At 33.0% G+C, this 16,163-nt stretch overlaps 1 protein-coding gene across 2 annotated transcripts in view; it reads right to left on the reverse strand.

Moving 5' to 3' along the window:
* Positions 1–16,163, reverse strand: part of LOC100021416 (probable ATP-dependent RNA helicase DDX60) — a 114,148-nt gene that overhangs the window by 48,347 nt on the left and 49,638 nt on the right. For both annotated transcript variants that reach the window (XM_056802872.1, XM_007496138.2), the window contains exons 21-24: positions 11,470–11,609; positions 11,251–11,360; positions 4,428–4,532; positions 1,687–1,815 (exon numbers count right to left, since the gene is read on the reverse strand). In XM_056802872.1, the coding sequence (XP_056658850.1) occupies positions 1,687–1,815; positions 4,428–4,532; positions 11,251–11,360; positions 11,470–11,609 (484 nt within the window). The remainder of the gene's footprint in view (positions 1–1,686; positions 1,816–4,427; positions 4,533–11,250; positions 11,361–11,469; positions 11,610–16,163) is intronic.

The following is a 16,163-nucleotide window of genomic DNA, read 5'->3' on the forward strand; positions in this document are numbered from 1 at the left end:
TGCCAAAATGTAAAGATTAAAATAAATAATCGATAACTAAATGCTATATTTTATAAAGTTTTATTAGTAATAACTAAAGCAAAAGAACTTCTTGAACTCAGCCTGGTCACAGGTCAGAGAGCATGTGGGAGGAGTCACAGAAAACTTAAATATAATCATGTAATCATGCACATGTGCAAACATAGAGGTGCAGGAGAGATTAAAGGGAATTTTGGGAAATACTAAGGGACTTCTGGGAGATGAAGTCCAAAGATTCTAATTAATGCAAGTCTTTACATTCATACATAATGCCTGTGCAATCATGAACGAACAAATCACTTAATCTTTCAGTGCCCCAGACAATACCGATACCATAAGTTACAGAGGTATCATATTCAAAGCCTCTCCCAGGAATATGATCTCCCTTCAAATCCTGTTAGCTGTTTCATATATATTAACCTCCTATGTTTCATGCACTGTGTGGTAATGGGATAGAAGAAGAGAGATCTCTTTATTTCTCTATTCCAAACTCCACACTCAATGTTTTTACTCTAGATTTGTCTGGCCAGCTATACACAATGTGGAAAAGAAAACTGAATCAAGGTCTGGACTTTCTACCACTGAGGTAGAACAAACAGCAGTTGGAAGGTTAGGGTGAAATTGATGAACAGTGATGACAGTTGGGGGGGAAGGGCAAGTTGGAGAGTGACAGTTGCTCTCAAAGCTCTCTTTCTCTCTCTTTCCTGGCCCTTAGACTAGAAGGAGGGTTCTCTCCCTGTCTCTGGATAGAAGTACCTCTATTCCTGGATTTTCCCAACTGAGCACTCTACCTGGATTCCTGTTATCATGTCATTGAACAAAAGGACTTAAGGGGAGCAGTTTGAACTGTAAGGCTGGTCGTTAGGGCATCAGCCCAAAGAGACAGGCCCAACCAGCTCTGAAATTCAGAACCTTTTCTTCCTCTTGCTGTCTACTGCTAAAGACTTTGAATTTAAGAAAACTAACATAAATTAGCATAGACAGGAATAAAAGAAATCCTCCACCAGCCTGCAAGGCCTGACCTCAGCTCAAAAATTGAGAGACAAACCCAATCTAGGGAAATATCTCTTCCCTCTTCCCTGATATCTTCCCAACCCAAACCTGTTATTAAAGTCATCTTGAGTTAAATAGCCCACAGTCAGATAAAAGGACTATCATTTCAGGGAGACATAGTGGTAACTGAACCTAAGGACAGTCATTCAACCATAAATGGTCCTTATCAGACCCCTGCTGGGTGACCTGGGGGGGGGAGCTTTTTCTAACTTTTTCTTTGGGGGTGAGCACAGAGGTCTGTGCTTACCTGCTCTGGGGTATCTACAACATCAGTCAATAAATAAGAAGACATCCCCTCAGGCTATCATAGTTGACCCATTTCTTGGGAACCCTATTTTTCAATAATAGCCTCTCAGCAGGGGGTGTCTCTCTCCTTTTACCTCACCAGCAGCCATATTCCCTCTGTCCCTTCAACTCCTCCATTCCCTGTTATAAAACCTTCCTTATCCCCTATACTTCTTCAATCCCTACAATTCCTTTATCTATTACAACAATCATTTGGGTTTTTTTTTTCAAAAATTGCTGCTTCTCTCTGAATTATACAAGCCCTGGAATTGATGTTCTAATTTTGTTCCTGTAGACTTTATCAAAAGTAACATTTAAAAATATATTTACCTTATTTTCATTGCCATTTTTAATCCAATCCAATATTTCTTCCTTTAATGCTGCTTCATATTTTCTAGCATCCATCTTTTTAATGACTATTTTGTTCTTAAAGTGAACAAATTCCTCAGGACACAATTCCTTGGAAACAAATGTAATCAAATAAAATTAAATTGTGTAAATTTGAGTACCAAAAGTCACTAAATGTGCTTTGTTTTGTTTTATCACAAAGTCCTTCTGCATCCCTCAAATTGATGAGAAATTAAACATAGTTGACACTCATTAGTCTCTAAACTATTTGTATCCTCACAACATGCTAAATTATAAGAAAGTAAAACATTAAATAAATATTAATTGTGGTTCCCTAACCTTAAAGGATCTAAAATGCCTTTTAAGAGATCAAAGAAACAAAGAAAGAATAAATTAGATGAACAAGTTTATGAAGTAATGAATGTGTTTCATAGTATATCTAAAAGAATTCAGAAACAAGATCAATTCAATAATTTGTCCAACTTAAATTAGGCATTTACTAAATGGAAAGTGATTTTAATGAGTACCAATGATGTAAAAATGACTTTTCTCAAGGAACTTAAAATATGGTAGAGGAAAAGAGAAATTACTATAATTAATATGATATAGTAAAGCATATAGTAAACTTAGTATAGTATAATAAAATAATTTTTAATTTGAAAAAAGTGCTAGCAAGGAACCCAAAACAAAGATTAAGAAGAAAAGCAAAGATATTACTTTTTGTGAAAAAGGGTAGAGGGATCTGGAGAGGATTCATGGTTTAAGACATCAACTCATTTGAATCTAAAGGAATAGATGTCAGCAGGAGTCCATTCAATGCCAATAACTATGGATTATAGTCTGTATAAATATTCAGAGACAGAAAAGATTAGCATAAAATAAGAAGCAATTAAAAAAACATTTTGCCTAGAACACCCTGTAAAGGGGAGTAAGGCTCTAAATATATATTACATAGAGTGCATGGGAGGCTTTGAATGACAAGAAAAGGAGTTTTGAGTCGATGAGTAAACAATGCAGAGATATGAAGGGTTTTTTTCTCCACAAAGAATAATAACATAATTTTAAAAATGATTATTTGAATAAAAATGTGAACATATTAGAAGACTGCAGACAGGAATACTAAGAGATTATTATATTAATCTAAGAGAAAATTAATTAGAATCTGAATTAATGTGGCAGCAGTGCAATAAAAAGGAAGAGGAAATCTTAGGAAATATAATGATGGTATAATTAATATATGACTTGCCAATTGATTGAACATGAGCATATTCTAGGGGAAAAGAAAAAGAAATGTCAAAGCTTCCCAAGTTTCAAGCCTCGGTGACTATGAGGATGATGGTATGTGTGATTGTGCCATATACAGAAACAGAGGTTACCTATAGATGGAATTTTAGATCAGGAAATGGTAAATTCAGTTTTGTACATGTTCATTTTGAGATGTCAATACGAAATATTCAATAAAGTATTGGAAATTTGGGAAAAAAAGGCATTCTAATGAAGAGTTAGAAGCAGAGAGTTGGATATGAAAGTTTATCTGTATAAAATTAAAGTACATAAATGTTTATTAAGTATCTGCTATGTCTAAGAATATATGAGGTCACATAGGGCCTTTGGAATATACAAATTTATATAAGGAAGAAGAAAAGTGGTTGACTGATATAAAGAAGGAATAATCAGAGAGGGAGAAAGAGAAGCATAAATGTTCAGTATCATGGAAACCAAGATGGGAGAGTATAATGTGAAGGATGACTGTTGAAAAAATGAAATACTCTGTGGAGAGAATGGTCATTGTAAAGAAGACAAAGACAGTAGATTGGTTTTGAAGAAAAGGAAATCAATAGTAGCAATGTAGAGAGATGTTACAATAGTAACCCTGACTGGTCATGTTAAAAGGAATATCAAGAAAAAGTACCAATCTTCTACATTCTACATTCTACAAATTTAGCAGTAGGCATAAAGATAGTAACAAAAAAAAATAGTTTGAAGGAGGAGCAGGATCAAGGGAAGGTAGTTTTTGTTTTTAAAATATAGGCATATTTTTTTTGTTTCTAGAATGCTTGTAGTTTGTAGAATGTTTGTAGAATGAGAGGAGGTAATCAATAGATGGGAGTTGAGGGAGTAAAGCAAGAAATAGATGAGATTGCTTTCAATAGGGGGTGAAGGTGAGAGGGCTTTACCTAAATGAAGGGCCACCTCACCCTCAAACTAGTGATCAGGAGCAAGGGATAAGCAAACATATAGAATTTTTGAAGTGTAAAAACTGAAGGGGCAAATTGATAAAGGCAGTAAGAGAGAAGTGAGGTTATTTGCAAATAAAAGGAAGAAGGAAATGGAAAAGTTATCAGCTTGTAAAAAGAAAGATTAAAATAGCTTTTTGGGGACTCGTTAAGAAATCAATAATGGACAAATCAAAGAATGTGGAACAAGAAACAGTAACCCAGCTATGGTAAGATAACAATCTTAAGGGATCTAATAATAGTGAAAGGATCACTGCCATGTAGTAGAAGGAATCTAAAGAAGGAGTTGTCATAGTCACAGAAAGTAAAGACTAAGAAAAATGTTCTTGGATTAGCAAGAATAAGTCACTGATGACCATTGAAAAAATTCTTTCAGTAGAGTAGCCAGATAGAAGCAACAAATATGAGAGTTGAGATTTGAGTTTTATTTTTGACTTCCTCTTCAATAGCATTTATGAGGAGTTACTTCTATCACTATATATTTACCTGAGCCTTGGGCCAAGCTTTCCATACTTGTACCATAGTGTCATAGAGCTTTATGCTTTCTCTTGGAGAAAGGGTAAGGTCAGATGGAAATCCATATTTCTCAATCTGTATAATTAAAATGACAAGAGTATGATGAAACGTACTTTCTGTAGAATTTCACATCAGATACCCATAACCATTGATCTTTTCCCACTACATCTTTAACCCACTGGGTAGAAAGGAACTCATCGAACTAAGGTGACAATAAAGGGAGAGTAGAAAAACAGTGATATTGTGAGAATATGTTCATGCTCCTGCTCAAACATTTCTACTGGGATAACTTAAAAATATCTCTTGGATTTTATTGAGAAGGAGGTTTCTATGACTCTCCTCCAGTACATTCAAGTATTAACTTCAACAAAGCTGAAAATTGAGTTAGTTATGTTTTAAAGTTGGCAGATAGCAAAATATTTGATCCAGTTGCATCAGCTATCTAGCAGCTCATCCATTCATATTTAGATAGCATTGTATGATTAGCAAGTAGAGTCTATAGACCTAGATAACAGAAAGAGGGAATCACCACAGATGAACTCCACATAACTCTGAGTCAGGTAATTGAAAAATAAATCATAGCTTAGGCCCAGAAAGGATAGTTATGGAGAAATAATTTAAGGATAATCATGGTGTTTGCGGTATTTTTTCGAGTAATAGTTTATTGTATTTTCCCCAACTGCATGTAAAGACAATTTTTAACACTTGTTTTCTGACATTTTGTAATCCAAATTCTCCCTCTCCTTCCCTTACACTCTCCCCTAGAAGACAATCAAATATAGGTTGTACATGTGCTCTAATGCAATACACATATCTATATTCTTCATGTGGTGAAATAAGGCAAACATTACACATACAATAAAAAAACTCATGAAGGAAATAAAGTAAAAATGGAATGCTTCAATATACATTCAAATTTCATCACTTCCCTCTATGGTGGTGCATAGCATTATTCATCATGAGTCCTTTGGAGTTGTCTTAGATACTTACATTGCTGATAGTTGTTAAGTCATTCATAGTACATCATCATGCATTATTCCTGTTTCTGTGCAAAATGTTCTGTTGGTTCGGCTTACTTCACTTTGCATCACTTCATATGCCTGTCTAGGTATTTCTGAAATCATCCTAGTCCTCATTTCTTATGTCACAAGAGTATTTCAACACAATCATATACCACAACTTGTTCAATCATTCCCCAATTGATGGATGTCACTTCATCTTCCAATTCTTTGCCAACACAAAAAGAGCTGCTTTAAATATTTTTTTGTAGAAATAGTTCATTTTTCCATTTCTTTCATTTCATTGGGTTACAGATCTATTAGTGATATTGCTGGAAAAAGGATATACATATTTTTGCAGCCCTTTAAACATCGTTCCAAATTGCTCTCCCATATGAGTTCCCAGTTCCACCAACAGCATCTTAATGCCCCAGTTTTCTCGTATCCTTTGCAACATTTATCATTGTCCCTTTTTGTCATATAAGCCAATATTTTTTTATTTGAATTTCTCTAATCAATAGTAATTTGGAGCATTTTTTCATATGAATGAAGATACGTTAAAGTTCTTCTTCTGAGGAGTACCTGTTCATATCCTTTAACTAACTGTCAATTGGAGAATGACTTATGTTCTTGTAAATTTGAGTGAATTATCTATGTGTTTGAGAATTAAGAATATTGTCAGAAATATTGGCTATAAAAATTTTCCCAAGGTTTTTTTTCCCCCTTTTAATCTTGGATGCACTGGTTTTGTTTGTGCAAAGCCTTTTAACTTAATGTAATAAAAATTATCTATTTGTCTGTGCCTTCTTTGGTCATAAATTCTTCCCTTATACATAGGACTGACAAGTAAACTATTCTGTACTTCTCAAATTTGTCCATTGGTAGCATCTTTTGTCTCTAAATCATCACCCATTTTGACTTTATCTTCGTGTATGGAATGAAATATTGTTCTATGATTAGTTTCTGCCATATTGTTTTCCAGTTTTCCCAGCAGTTTTTGACAAATTGTGAGTTCTCCAAAAATTTCAGATCGTTGAGCTTATCAAACACTAGGTTACTAAGGTCATTTCCTACTGCGCATTGAGTACTTAATCTATTCCAGTAATCCACCACTCTAATTCTTAGCTAGTGCCAGATTACTTTGGTGGTCACTGTTTATAATACAATATGAAAACCAGTGTAACTAGGCCACCTTCCTTCATACTTTTCTCTTCTTTAATTCCCTTGGTATTTATAACTCTTTGTTCTTCTGAATGAATTTTATTATTATTTTTTCAAATAATAAAATAACTTTTGGTAGTTTGATTGACATGGTACCAACTGGATAGAATTATCATTTTTATTATATTGTATATATTATTATATTATACTATATTATATTGTATCATATCATATCATATTATATTATATTGTATTGTATTGTATATATTATATATATTATATCATATCACATATCACATATCACATATCATATCATATCATATCATATCATATCATATCATATCATATCATATCATATTATATTATATTATATTATATTATATATCATATCATATCATATCATATCATATCATATTATATTATATTTTATTACATTATATTACATTATATTATATTATATTATATTATATTACATTACATTACATTATATTATGTTATATATAATTAGACTAAGTCTACCCATGAGCAATTAAATTTGATCCGATAGTTTAAATCTGACTTTGTGTGAATTTTTTTTGCTAAATTTTGCTTGTATTGTTCCTGGGTTTGTCTTAGCAATTAGAGTCCTGAGGTATTGTTCATGGGTTATTTTATTTTATTTTATTGTTTTTATTTATTGTTTTTAAACCCTTACCTTCTGTCTTAGAATCAAGACTAAGTATTGCTTCCAAAGGAGAAGGGTGATAAGGACCTGAAAATTGGTGTTAAATTACTTACTCAGGGTCATATTAGTAGGAAGTGTCTGAGGCCAGATTTGAAACCATGAGTTCTCTTCTCTAGGCCTGGCTCTCCTTGCATTGAGCCACTTAACTGCCCCTTATCCACAGTTATCTTAATCATATTTCTCTTTCTATCTCTTGCTCTTGGACTTTGGTTATAGCATATAGAAATGTTGATTATTCATGTGCATTTAATTTACAGCCCACAACTTGACTACAGTTGTTCATTGCTTTAATTGGATTTTTGGTTTATTGTCTGGAATTCATCTTCAAAGAGTGACTGCTTGGTTTCTTCATTGCCTATTCCAATTCCTTCAATTTATTTTACTTTTCTTACTGCTATAGTAGCATTTCTCTTAAATACTGAATAATACTGGTGATAAAGGCACCATTGCTTCACCTTGATCTTATTCGACAGGTTTCTAGCCTATCTTCATTACCAATAATGCTTGTTGTTGGTTTTAGATAGATCCTACTTATCATTTTAAGGATATTTCTTTTTATTACTATGTTCTCTAGTATTTTGATAGTAATGGGTGTTGTATTTTGTCAAAAACTTTTTCTGACAAGTCTGAGGTACAATTTCACACCCATTTGACTGGTTAACATGACAAAAAAAAAAGAAAATGATAAATGCTAGAGGGGATATGGAAAATTAGGGATACCAGTACACTGCTGGTCAAGGTATACACCATTCTAGAGAGCAATCTGGAACCATGGGCAAAGGGTCATAAAACTACATATCCTTTGATGCAGCAATATCACTACTAGGCCTGTATCCCAAAGATATTAAAGATAGGAGAAAAGAATCTACCTGTACAAAAATATTGAGATCAGATCCTTTTGTGATGGCAAAGAACTAAAAACCGAAGGGTGTCCACCAATTGGCAGAGCAAGTTGTCATATATTGTTGTAATGGAATATTATTATGCCATAAGAAATGACAAACAAGATAATCACAAAAATCACTGGATTTTTAGGAAGCAATATGAAATGAAGTGAGCAGGATGAAGACAATTTATACACAGTAGCAATAATAATATATGATGATCATCTGTGAATGACTTAACTATTATCAAGACAAGAATTCAGGACAAGTCCAAGGGAATCATCACAAAGAAAGGATATCCACCACCAAAGAAGGAATACCTGGAGTCTGAATGTAATTTGAAACATGCCATTCTTTACTTTATTTCCACCATCAATGTTTCTTTAATATACCTGTTCAGTCTTACCACATGACAAACCTGGAACTATGTATTATATGATATACATATATATATATATATATATATATATATATACAACCAAAATCATATTACTTGGATAGGAAAGGATAGAAAGAAGAAATAAAACATGAATTGCAAAATATAAGAAAACAATTAATTGAAATTGACTTGTAATTTGTAAAAATAAAGTTTATAAAAATAAAAAGCTTTTCCTACATCTATTGAGATAATAATTTAATTTATATTATTTTATTATTGATATTGTGAATATGCTAAAGATTTACCTAATATTAAAACATTTCTTCATGCCTGGTATGAAAGTCACCTTATCATAATGTAGTATTTTTCCAAATAATTTATATAGCAATGGAATTAATTGTTCTTATAATATTTGGTGAATTCCATTTGGCACTGGGAATTTTTTTCTTAGGAATTCATTGATGGCTTGTTCAATTTCATTTTCTGAGATGGAGTTATTTAATCATTCTATTTCTTCTGCTATTCTGGGAAATTTACATTTTTAAAAATATTCTATTTCACTAGATTGTTGCAAATATTGGTACATAATGAAAAAAACATCACCTAATAAGTGCTTTAACTTCTTCATTGACTGTGAATTTGTCCTTTTTATTTTTTGAATCTGGTAATTTGGTTTTCTTCTTTTTAAAAAAAAATGAATTAACCAATGGTTCATCTATTTTATTGTGTTATTTTTTCATAAAACCAGATCCTTGTCTTATTTATTAGTTCAATGGTTTTCTTGCTTTCTTTTTTATCTCATCTTTAATTTTCAGGATTTTTAATTTTAAAAATTTAATATTACATTGCTCTTAGCTCATAGTTTTCCACTTCACAAGTATTAAATGTTTGATAGTGAAGGTACTTTCTAGTTTCTTTTAGTATCTATCTGCTGAAGAATGATTTTTATGGCTAAACTTCCATAGAAAATGTTGTTCCTCTGTCTCAATGGTTATTCTTTTATCTATTTCTTGTTCTTTTGGATGTCAGCAGTATGTTACATTTAGTGAGGATAGAGTTACATCAATTGACCACAATATCTTTATAATTTGTTTTCTTTTGCTTAAATTTTACTTGATTTTGATTTTTGCTCTTATTGAGTCATTAGTCAAACTGAACAGAGATTGTCAATTCAGAAATGGCTCCCACATTAACATCCTGTCACTTAATGCCAATTAAGATAGAGCAAGTCTCATTTGGGTACTTTTATTTGATGTTCACCATGTTCAGTGATTCCTAACTAAGTGTTGCTTAACTTAGAGATTCTTTCTGATTTCTTTGTAGAATTTCTTTATCTCCTCAATCTCTTCAACAATTCTTGGAGGAGAAGCTGCCATTTTCACAGTGCCTAGCATGTAGGAGTTTTTATTAATAAATGCCTACCCACTGACTGGCTGGCAAATGCATATCATGAGCAATGTGATATAAGAAGACTCTGTCCCATGAAATGATGTGACTTGTCTTTGACCACATTAGAAAGGGAACTTCTTCCTTAATTCCTCTTAAGTGAATCCGAAATCCATAATTCCTTTTATCTGCATCTTCCTTTTTTCTTCTGGGTTTATTCAATTTAAAATGTCAAAATAGATCTTCCAGTTCCTTTAGTGGTTTGTTCACTCACTGATCACTGAACAAGTATTTAACATTTAGAATACTGACTTTTAGGTGGCTATTTTAAGGTATTCTAAAGCCTCTGTAATTCTGCCCCCTTTAAAGTAATTTTTTCTTGAAACCATTGGCTTTTAAATCATATATATGTATGTGTATATATATATATAACCCTGACCTTTCTCTTCCTTGCTCCTCCCTCAACTCAGAGACATTGTTTATAAAAAAAGTAAAAAGGAGGGGAAAACAGTTCAAAAAAAGTAACTAACACCTCAAAAAAGTGCGATATTATCTGTAGTGGGAAAGCTCTGTGTCAACATAAGGTGCCAGAGAAATACTTAGACCAAATGTCAAATTATCTAAGGGAAAGTCTCTCAAATGTGAAAGAATGTATACCTTTATTCTGTGGGAGTGTGCACGATTCTTGACCTATAAATTCATGGGATGGGAAGGGGAGGGGAGAGGGAACTATATTCATCCTCTCAAATGGGATCATACATGTGACAGATCCAATAAAGAAATATTTTCCTGTGATCATATGGCTAGAATCACATCTTTATGAATTCAACAACAATAACAATAATGATAAAATTGCACTTTAAGGTTTTGCAAAATGATCTACATAACCTCATAGTTTTTGAGCTTTAAAAAACACCTTAAAGATGTTCTACTACAGCATCTTTATTATATTAGGTATGAGCAGTATACCTGAGCAAATTAGACCATAGAGATAAACAGATGTGTTTATGGTAACATAGAGAGTAAGTAACACTTATTATACAAATTCTAAACATATATTATGTGAGCCACACAACAATCCTGTTTGGGAAGTACTACCAGTATTATTAACCACATTTTACAGGTGAGGAAACTGAGGTATGCAGCAATTACATGGTTTACCCCAGTTGTATATTTAGTAAATGGATGATGTGGGGTGTGAAACTGGGTCTTCAAATCTGCTACACTATATTGTTTCTTCATAATAATTCATTAAACTTACTTGATCTGTCGTCAGTGAAGCATATGGGTGATAGTGGTCAAAGACAATATCATCATCTCTTAGGGAACACACATGTTTCTCTAAATCATTATATCTCTCTTCATAAAGCACTGTAAGGGGAAAAGAATTAAATTTTAAAAGAGGACCCAGTGGATGGTCAGTAGTTGAAATAGTAGATGACTTTAAAAGAATATATTAAGAACTCAAGATTCAAAGTACCGAGTCTGACTCTGTAGGATTTCTTTACTTTTAAGTTTCTTTGGGAGGCTCTTACACATCCTTTAGCATCTGGGCTAGGATGAGAATTTGCTGTTCTCTTTTCTGCCTCCTGCCAGGACCTTCTTATAGATTGTAGCCACCTGAAAAAAAAAAAAGAAAATGGACATATTACTTCACTAGAAAGCAGAATACAAAACCCAAGAGGACCACAAAATGTAGTTCCAGATTCTGATTTTTAAATTATCAGTTTTCTGGAAGGCAGATTATTTAGTGGCAGTAACAATAGTAATAGCAGAAGTAGTAGCAGCAGAATTGTCATTGTTGTTGACTTTGGAATAGTAGTGGTAGGAGTCAACAGCACAAGAATTGTGTTGTTAGAAGTTCAAAGGCAGCTAGATGGTGCAGTGGATGATAGAGCATTGACTGAGGAGGCAGAAAGAGACAATCATATCTGACCTAGGATAATTATTGCTGTGTGATCTTTGGCAAATTACCTAGATCTCTGCCTCACTCAGTTTCCTTATCTTTCAAATAATAATAGCACCTCTCTTCTAAAGTTGTGATGAGGGGAAAATGAGATAAAATTTGTAAAGCACTTGGTAAGTTTTAAAGCAATATGTAAATGGTAACTATTATTAACATTACTATTATCGTCAGCTTTTCAGGTATATGGTACTGCATAAGAATGGTGGGTTTGCCTTGGAGTCAAAAAGATGTAGTTTCAAAAATTTGAACCAAAATTTTCTCGTGCAAAATTATGATGTATCTATGGGTCAGTTCTAATGTGATTAGGAAAATGTTTATTCTGAATAAATCTTGGAATCATGTTGCTGTTAATGCTTACACTTTTAAGTTACGAATGTTCTAATATTAAATGATATTTTAAATAAAATTATTTTTATTTTTTAAAGGCTTCCTGCTTCTGACATATACCATCAAGGCACATAACTTCTTAATTCTTTAGGTTACTCTCCATGACTCTAAATTATGGATGGCTAGCCAGTGTGAAGAGAAAGGGGTTTTCACATACAAATATGTCCAAAATGATGATATCAAAAGTTTAGTGATATCAAAAGTTTAGAATGAAAGGACCCCAAGCTAGAACATATAATGTTACTATTCTTGTCTGTTTTTTTTTTTAACAAAGCACCCTTGATATTCTAAAGCCACTCACTTTTATTTCTTTTTTATTTAGGTAAAGAGTTTTTTTCTGATATAATTTATGATTTTCTGGTATGATATTATTTTACAACAAGAAATTACAAAAGGGATGGTTTCAAAGAAAGCTGGAAAGAGAAGAAACTTGTATACTGACATAAGTGAAATAAGTAGAACCTGGAGAACAATTTACATAATAATGATGTTGTAAAAACAAACTATGAAAGACTTTAAAACTGATCCACATAATAACTAACCATGATGTCAGAGGACTTATGTTGAAAGATGGTACTTGCCTCCTGAGAGAAATATGATGACCGTGGAATACAGATTAATAAATACCTATGGAGAGAGAGACAAAGAGAAAAGACAGAAACAGACAGAGAGATAGAAATCTGGATCTAGATCTAGAATTTAACATAGGATAAATGTTGAATATCTATGCATACTTCCTCCAGGATCACTGTCTTGTCATGGCAGAAGGGTTTGCATAGGTCAATGAAACTCTGATTTATGCCAGGCAGAGTTACCCAAGATGGACAGTTCTGACAAAAGTCAATCTACTGAAGACAGAAATGGCAAACAACTCTAAGATTTGCTGATAAAATCTCCTGAACAATATTAAAGTGATAAAAGATTTGAAATTAGAAGATGAGACCCTCAGGACTGAAGGTGTCCAACATATTATTGAAAAACAAAGTGGAGGACAATTGCAAGTAGATCCAGAACTAATGAAGCAGTTGGGCCAAAGTCAGAAGGAGGCTCATCTGCAGATATGTCTGGTGATGAAAGGAAAGTTCATTACTGTATCCTGTAATATATGATCTATGATCCAAGGGAATCAAAATGTGATAAAACAAGAGATTAAACATTGGTAGTATTTTAGATGTCAGCAAACTATCTGAGTTTAAATTAAATTAAATTTTAATTTAATCTTTTTAAGATGAGAATGGGTGAATTTTATTCAGGTGATCAGATATTCTGGTGATAATCCTTTAGAAGAAATAGAGTAGCTTTCAACATTAATAAAATGGTAAGAAAAGCAGTATTAGGGTATAATTCAAAAAATGACAGAATATCTGTTCAAATCCAAGGCAAACCATTAATACCACAATAATGCATGTCAACGTATTAATGCTAAAGAAGACAAAGTTCTTCATTTCTCTGAAGATCGACAACATCTTTCTGAAATAACACTAGAAAACATCTCACATTTCATCAGAGGGGATTGGAATGCTAAAGTTTGGCCTTAAAGAAATAAATGAGCAAGTGAAACAGGACAAAAACTAATTGTTTTGTCTAAATAACTCACTAGCTATAGTAAACACTCTTTTCCAACTACCCAAAAGATGGCTTTACATGTGACTATTACCAGATGGTCAATATAAAAACCAAATTGATTGTATACTTGGTAGCCAAAGGTAGAGAAGTTCTATATGATTAGATAAAATAAGACATGAAGCTGACTGTGACTGTGAAATTCCCACTTACATTAAAGAAAGAAGGGAAAAACATCAGCTCTGTGACCTACATAACATCACTTATGAATATGAAGTGGAACTGCCAAATAGACTTAAGATGTTAAATATGATAAAGTAAGGTAAAGAAATATAAGAGAAGAGGAAACACAAGACACCTCTTAAGAAAATTAGAGTCAATCTCTATTAGTAACCCAGGACAATCCAGAGGGACTTATGAGAAAGAACACTATCCACATCCAGAGAAAAAACAGTGGGAGTAGAAATGCAGAAGAAAAACATATGATTGATCACATGGTTCAAAGGGGATATTATTGGGGGAATGGGTTTTGAACAATGATATATGTAAAACCTAGTGGAATTATTCATCAGCTTCAGGAGGGGGGAGGGAAGAAGGGAGGGAAGGCAGGAGGGAAAGAACATGAATCATGTAGCCATGGAAAAAATATTTAAATCAATTAATTAAATAAAAATAGGGAAAAAAAGAAAATTAAAGTCAAGAGAATGTTTAACATAAAAACAGGTATGATAAAAGATAAAAATATTAAGGACTTAAAAGAAGTAGGAAAGATTTTTAAAAGATGGCAAGAATATAAAGAACTATTCAAGGCAGATTTCAATATCCCCTGTAAGAAGCATGGTGGCCTCGTTATTGACCAAGAACCAGACACCTTGGAGAACGAAATCAAATGAGCTTTAGGAAGCAGTGCTAACAATAAGGATAGTAGAAGGGATGGAATTCTAGAGGAGCTATTTAAAATCCTAAAATATAATGCTTTTAAAGTGCTATATTGAATCTGCCAGCAAATTTGAAAACTCAGTGGCCACTGTGTTGGAAAATATCACTTAATATTTCTATCCTAAACAAGGGCAATGCCAAAGAATGTTCAAATTGCCAACGGTTGTGTTCAGTTCATATGCCAACAAGGTTATGCTTAAGATTCTTCATGCTAGGCTTAATCAATTTGAACTGAGAATTTCCAGAACAGCACGCTTATTTTCAAAGATGCAGAAGAACCAGAGATCAAATTGCCAATGTTTTCTGCATTATAGAGAAAGCAAGAAAATTCTAGAAAAACATCCTTTTCTGCCTCATTGGTGAAACTAATTCCTTTGGCTGTATGGCTTTCAACAAAATGTCACAGATCCTATAAAAGATGAGAGTACAAGTTCATCTAATTTGTCTCCTGAGGAACCTGTATGTAGGCCAAGACACAATAATAAGAAGGAAACATGGAACTGATTGGTTTAAGATAGGAAAAGAGCATAACAAAGATGTATATTGTCACTTTGTTTACTTAATTTTTGTACAGAGTACATTATGCAAAATACAAAGATAGATAAATTAAAGCCAGAATGCAGGTTGCTAGGAGAATTACAAATAGTCTCAAATATGCTGAGGATTCCACTCTGATGGCAGAAAAAGAAGAATTAAAAGGCCTCTTGATGAGGGTGAAAGAGGGGAGTGCAAATGCTGGCTTGAAACTTAACATAAAAACAATACTATTCTTCAGTTGACAAAGAGTCAAAGGATATGAACAGGCAGTTCTCAGAAAAAGAAATTAAAAGTATCTTTAGTCATATAGAAATAATGTCAAATTACTATTAATTAGAAAAAATGCAAATATAAACAAGTCTGAGTAACCACCTCATACATCATCAGACTGGTGAATATAATAAAATTTGGAAAATGATAAATGTTGAGGAGATGTATGGAAATTTGAACACTAATAAACTGTTTGTGCAGCAGTAAACTCATACATGCTCTGGACAGCAATTTGGAACCATGCCTAAAGGGCAATGAACTTGTGCACACTCTTTGATTCAGCAATCCTACCACTTAGTCTGTTTCCCAAAGAGATTAGAGATAGGGGGAAAGGACCTACTGTTGCAAAAAATATTTATAGCAGCTCTTTTTTAGTGGTGGCAAAGAACTAGAAACTAAAGGGATGTCCATCAGTTAGGGAATGGCTGAACAAGTTGTGACATATGGTTGTGCCCTAAGAAATGACAAACAAGATTCTCCAAATCTCTGGAAATATTAAATGACACAAAGCG

Source organism: Monodelphis domestica, chromosome 6 (assembly GCF_027887165.1).
Source record: "Monodelphis domestica isolate mMonDom1 chromosome 6, mMonDom1.pri, whole genome shotgun sequence".
In the NCBI taxonomy this organism is placed as follows: domain Eukaryota; kingdom Metazoa; phylum Chordata; class Mammalia; order Didelphimorphia; family Didelphidae; genus Monodelphis; species Monodelphis domestica.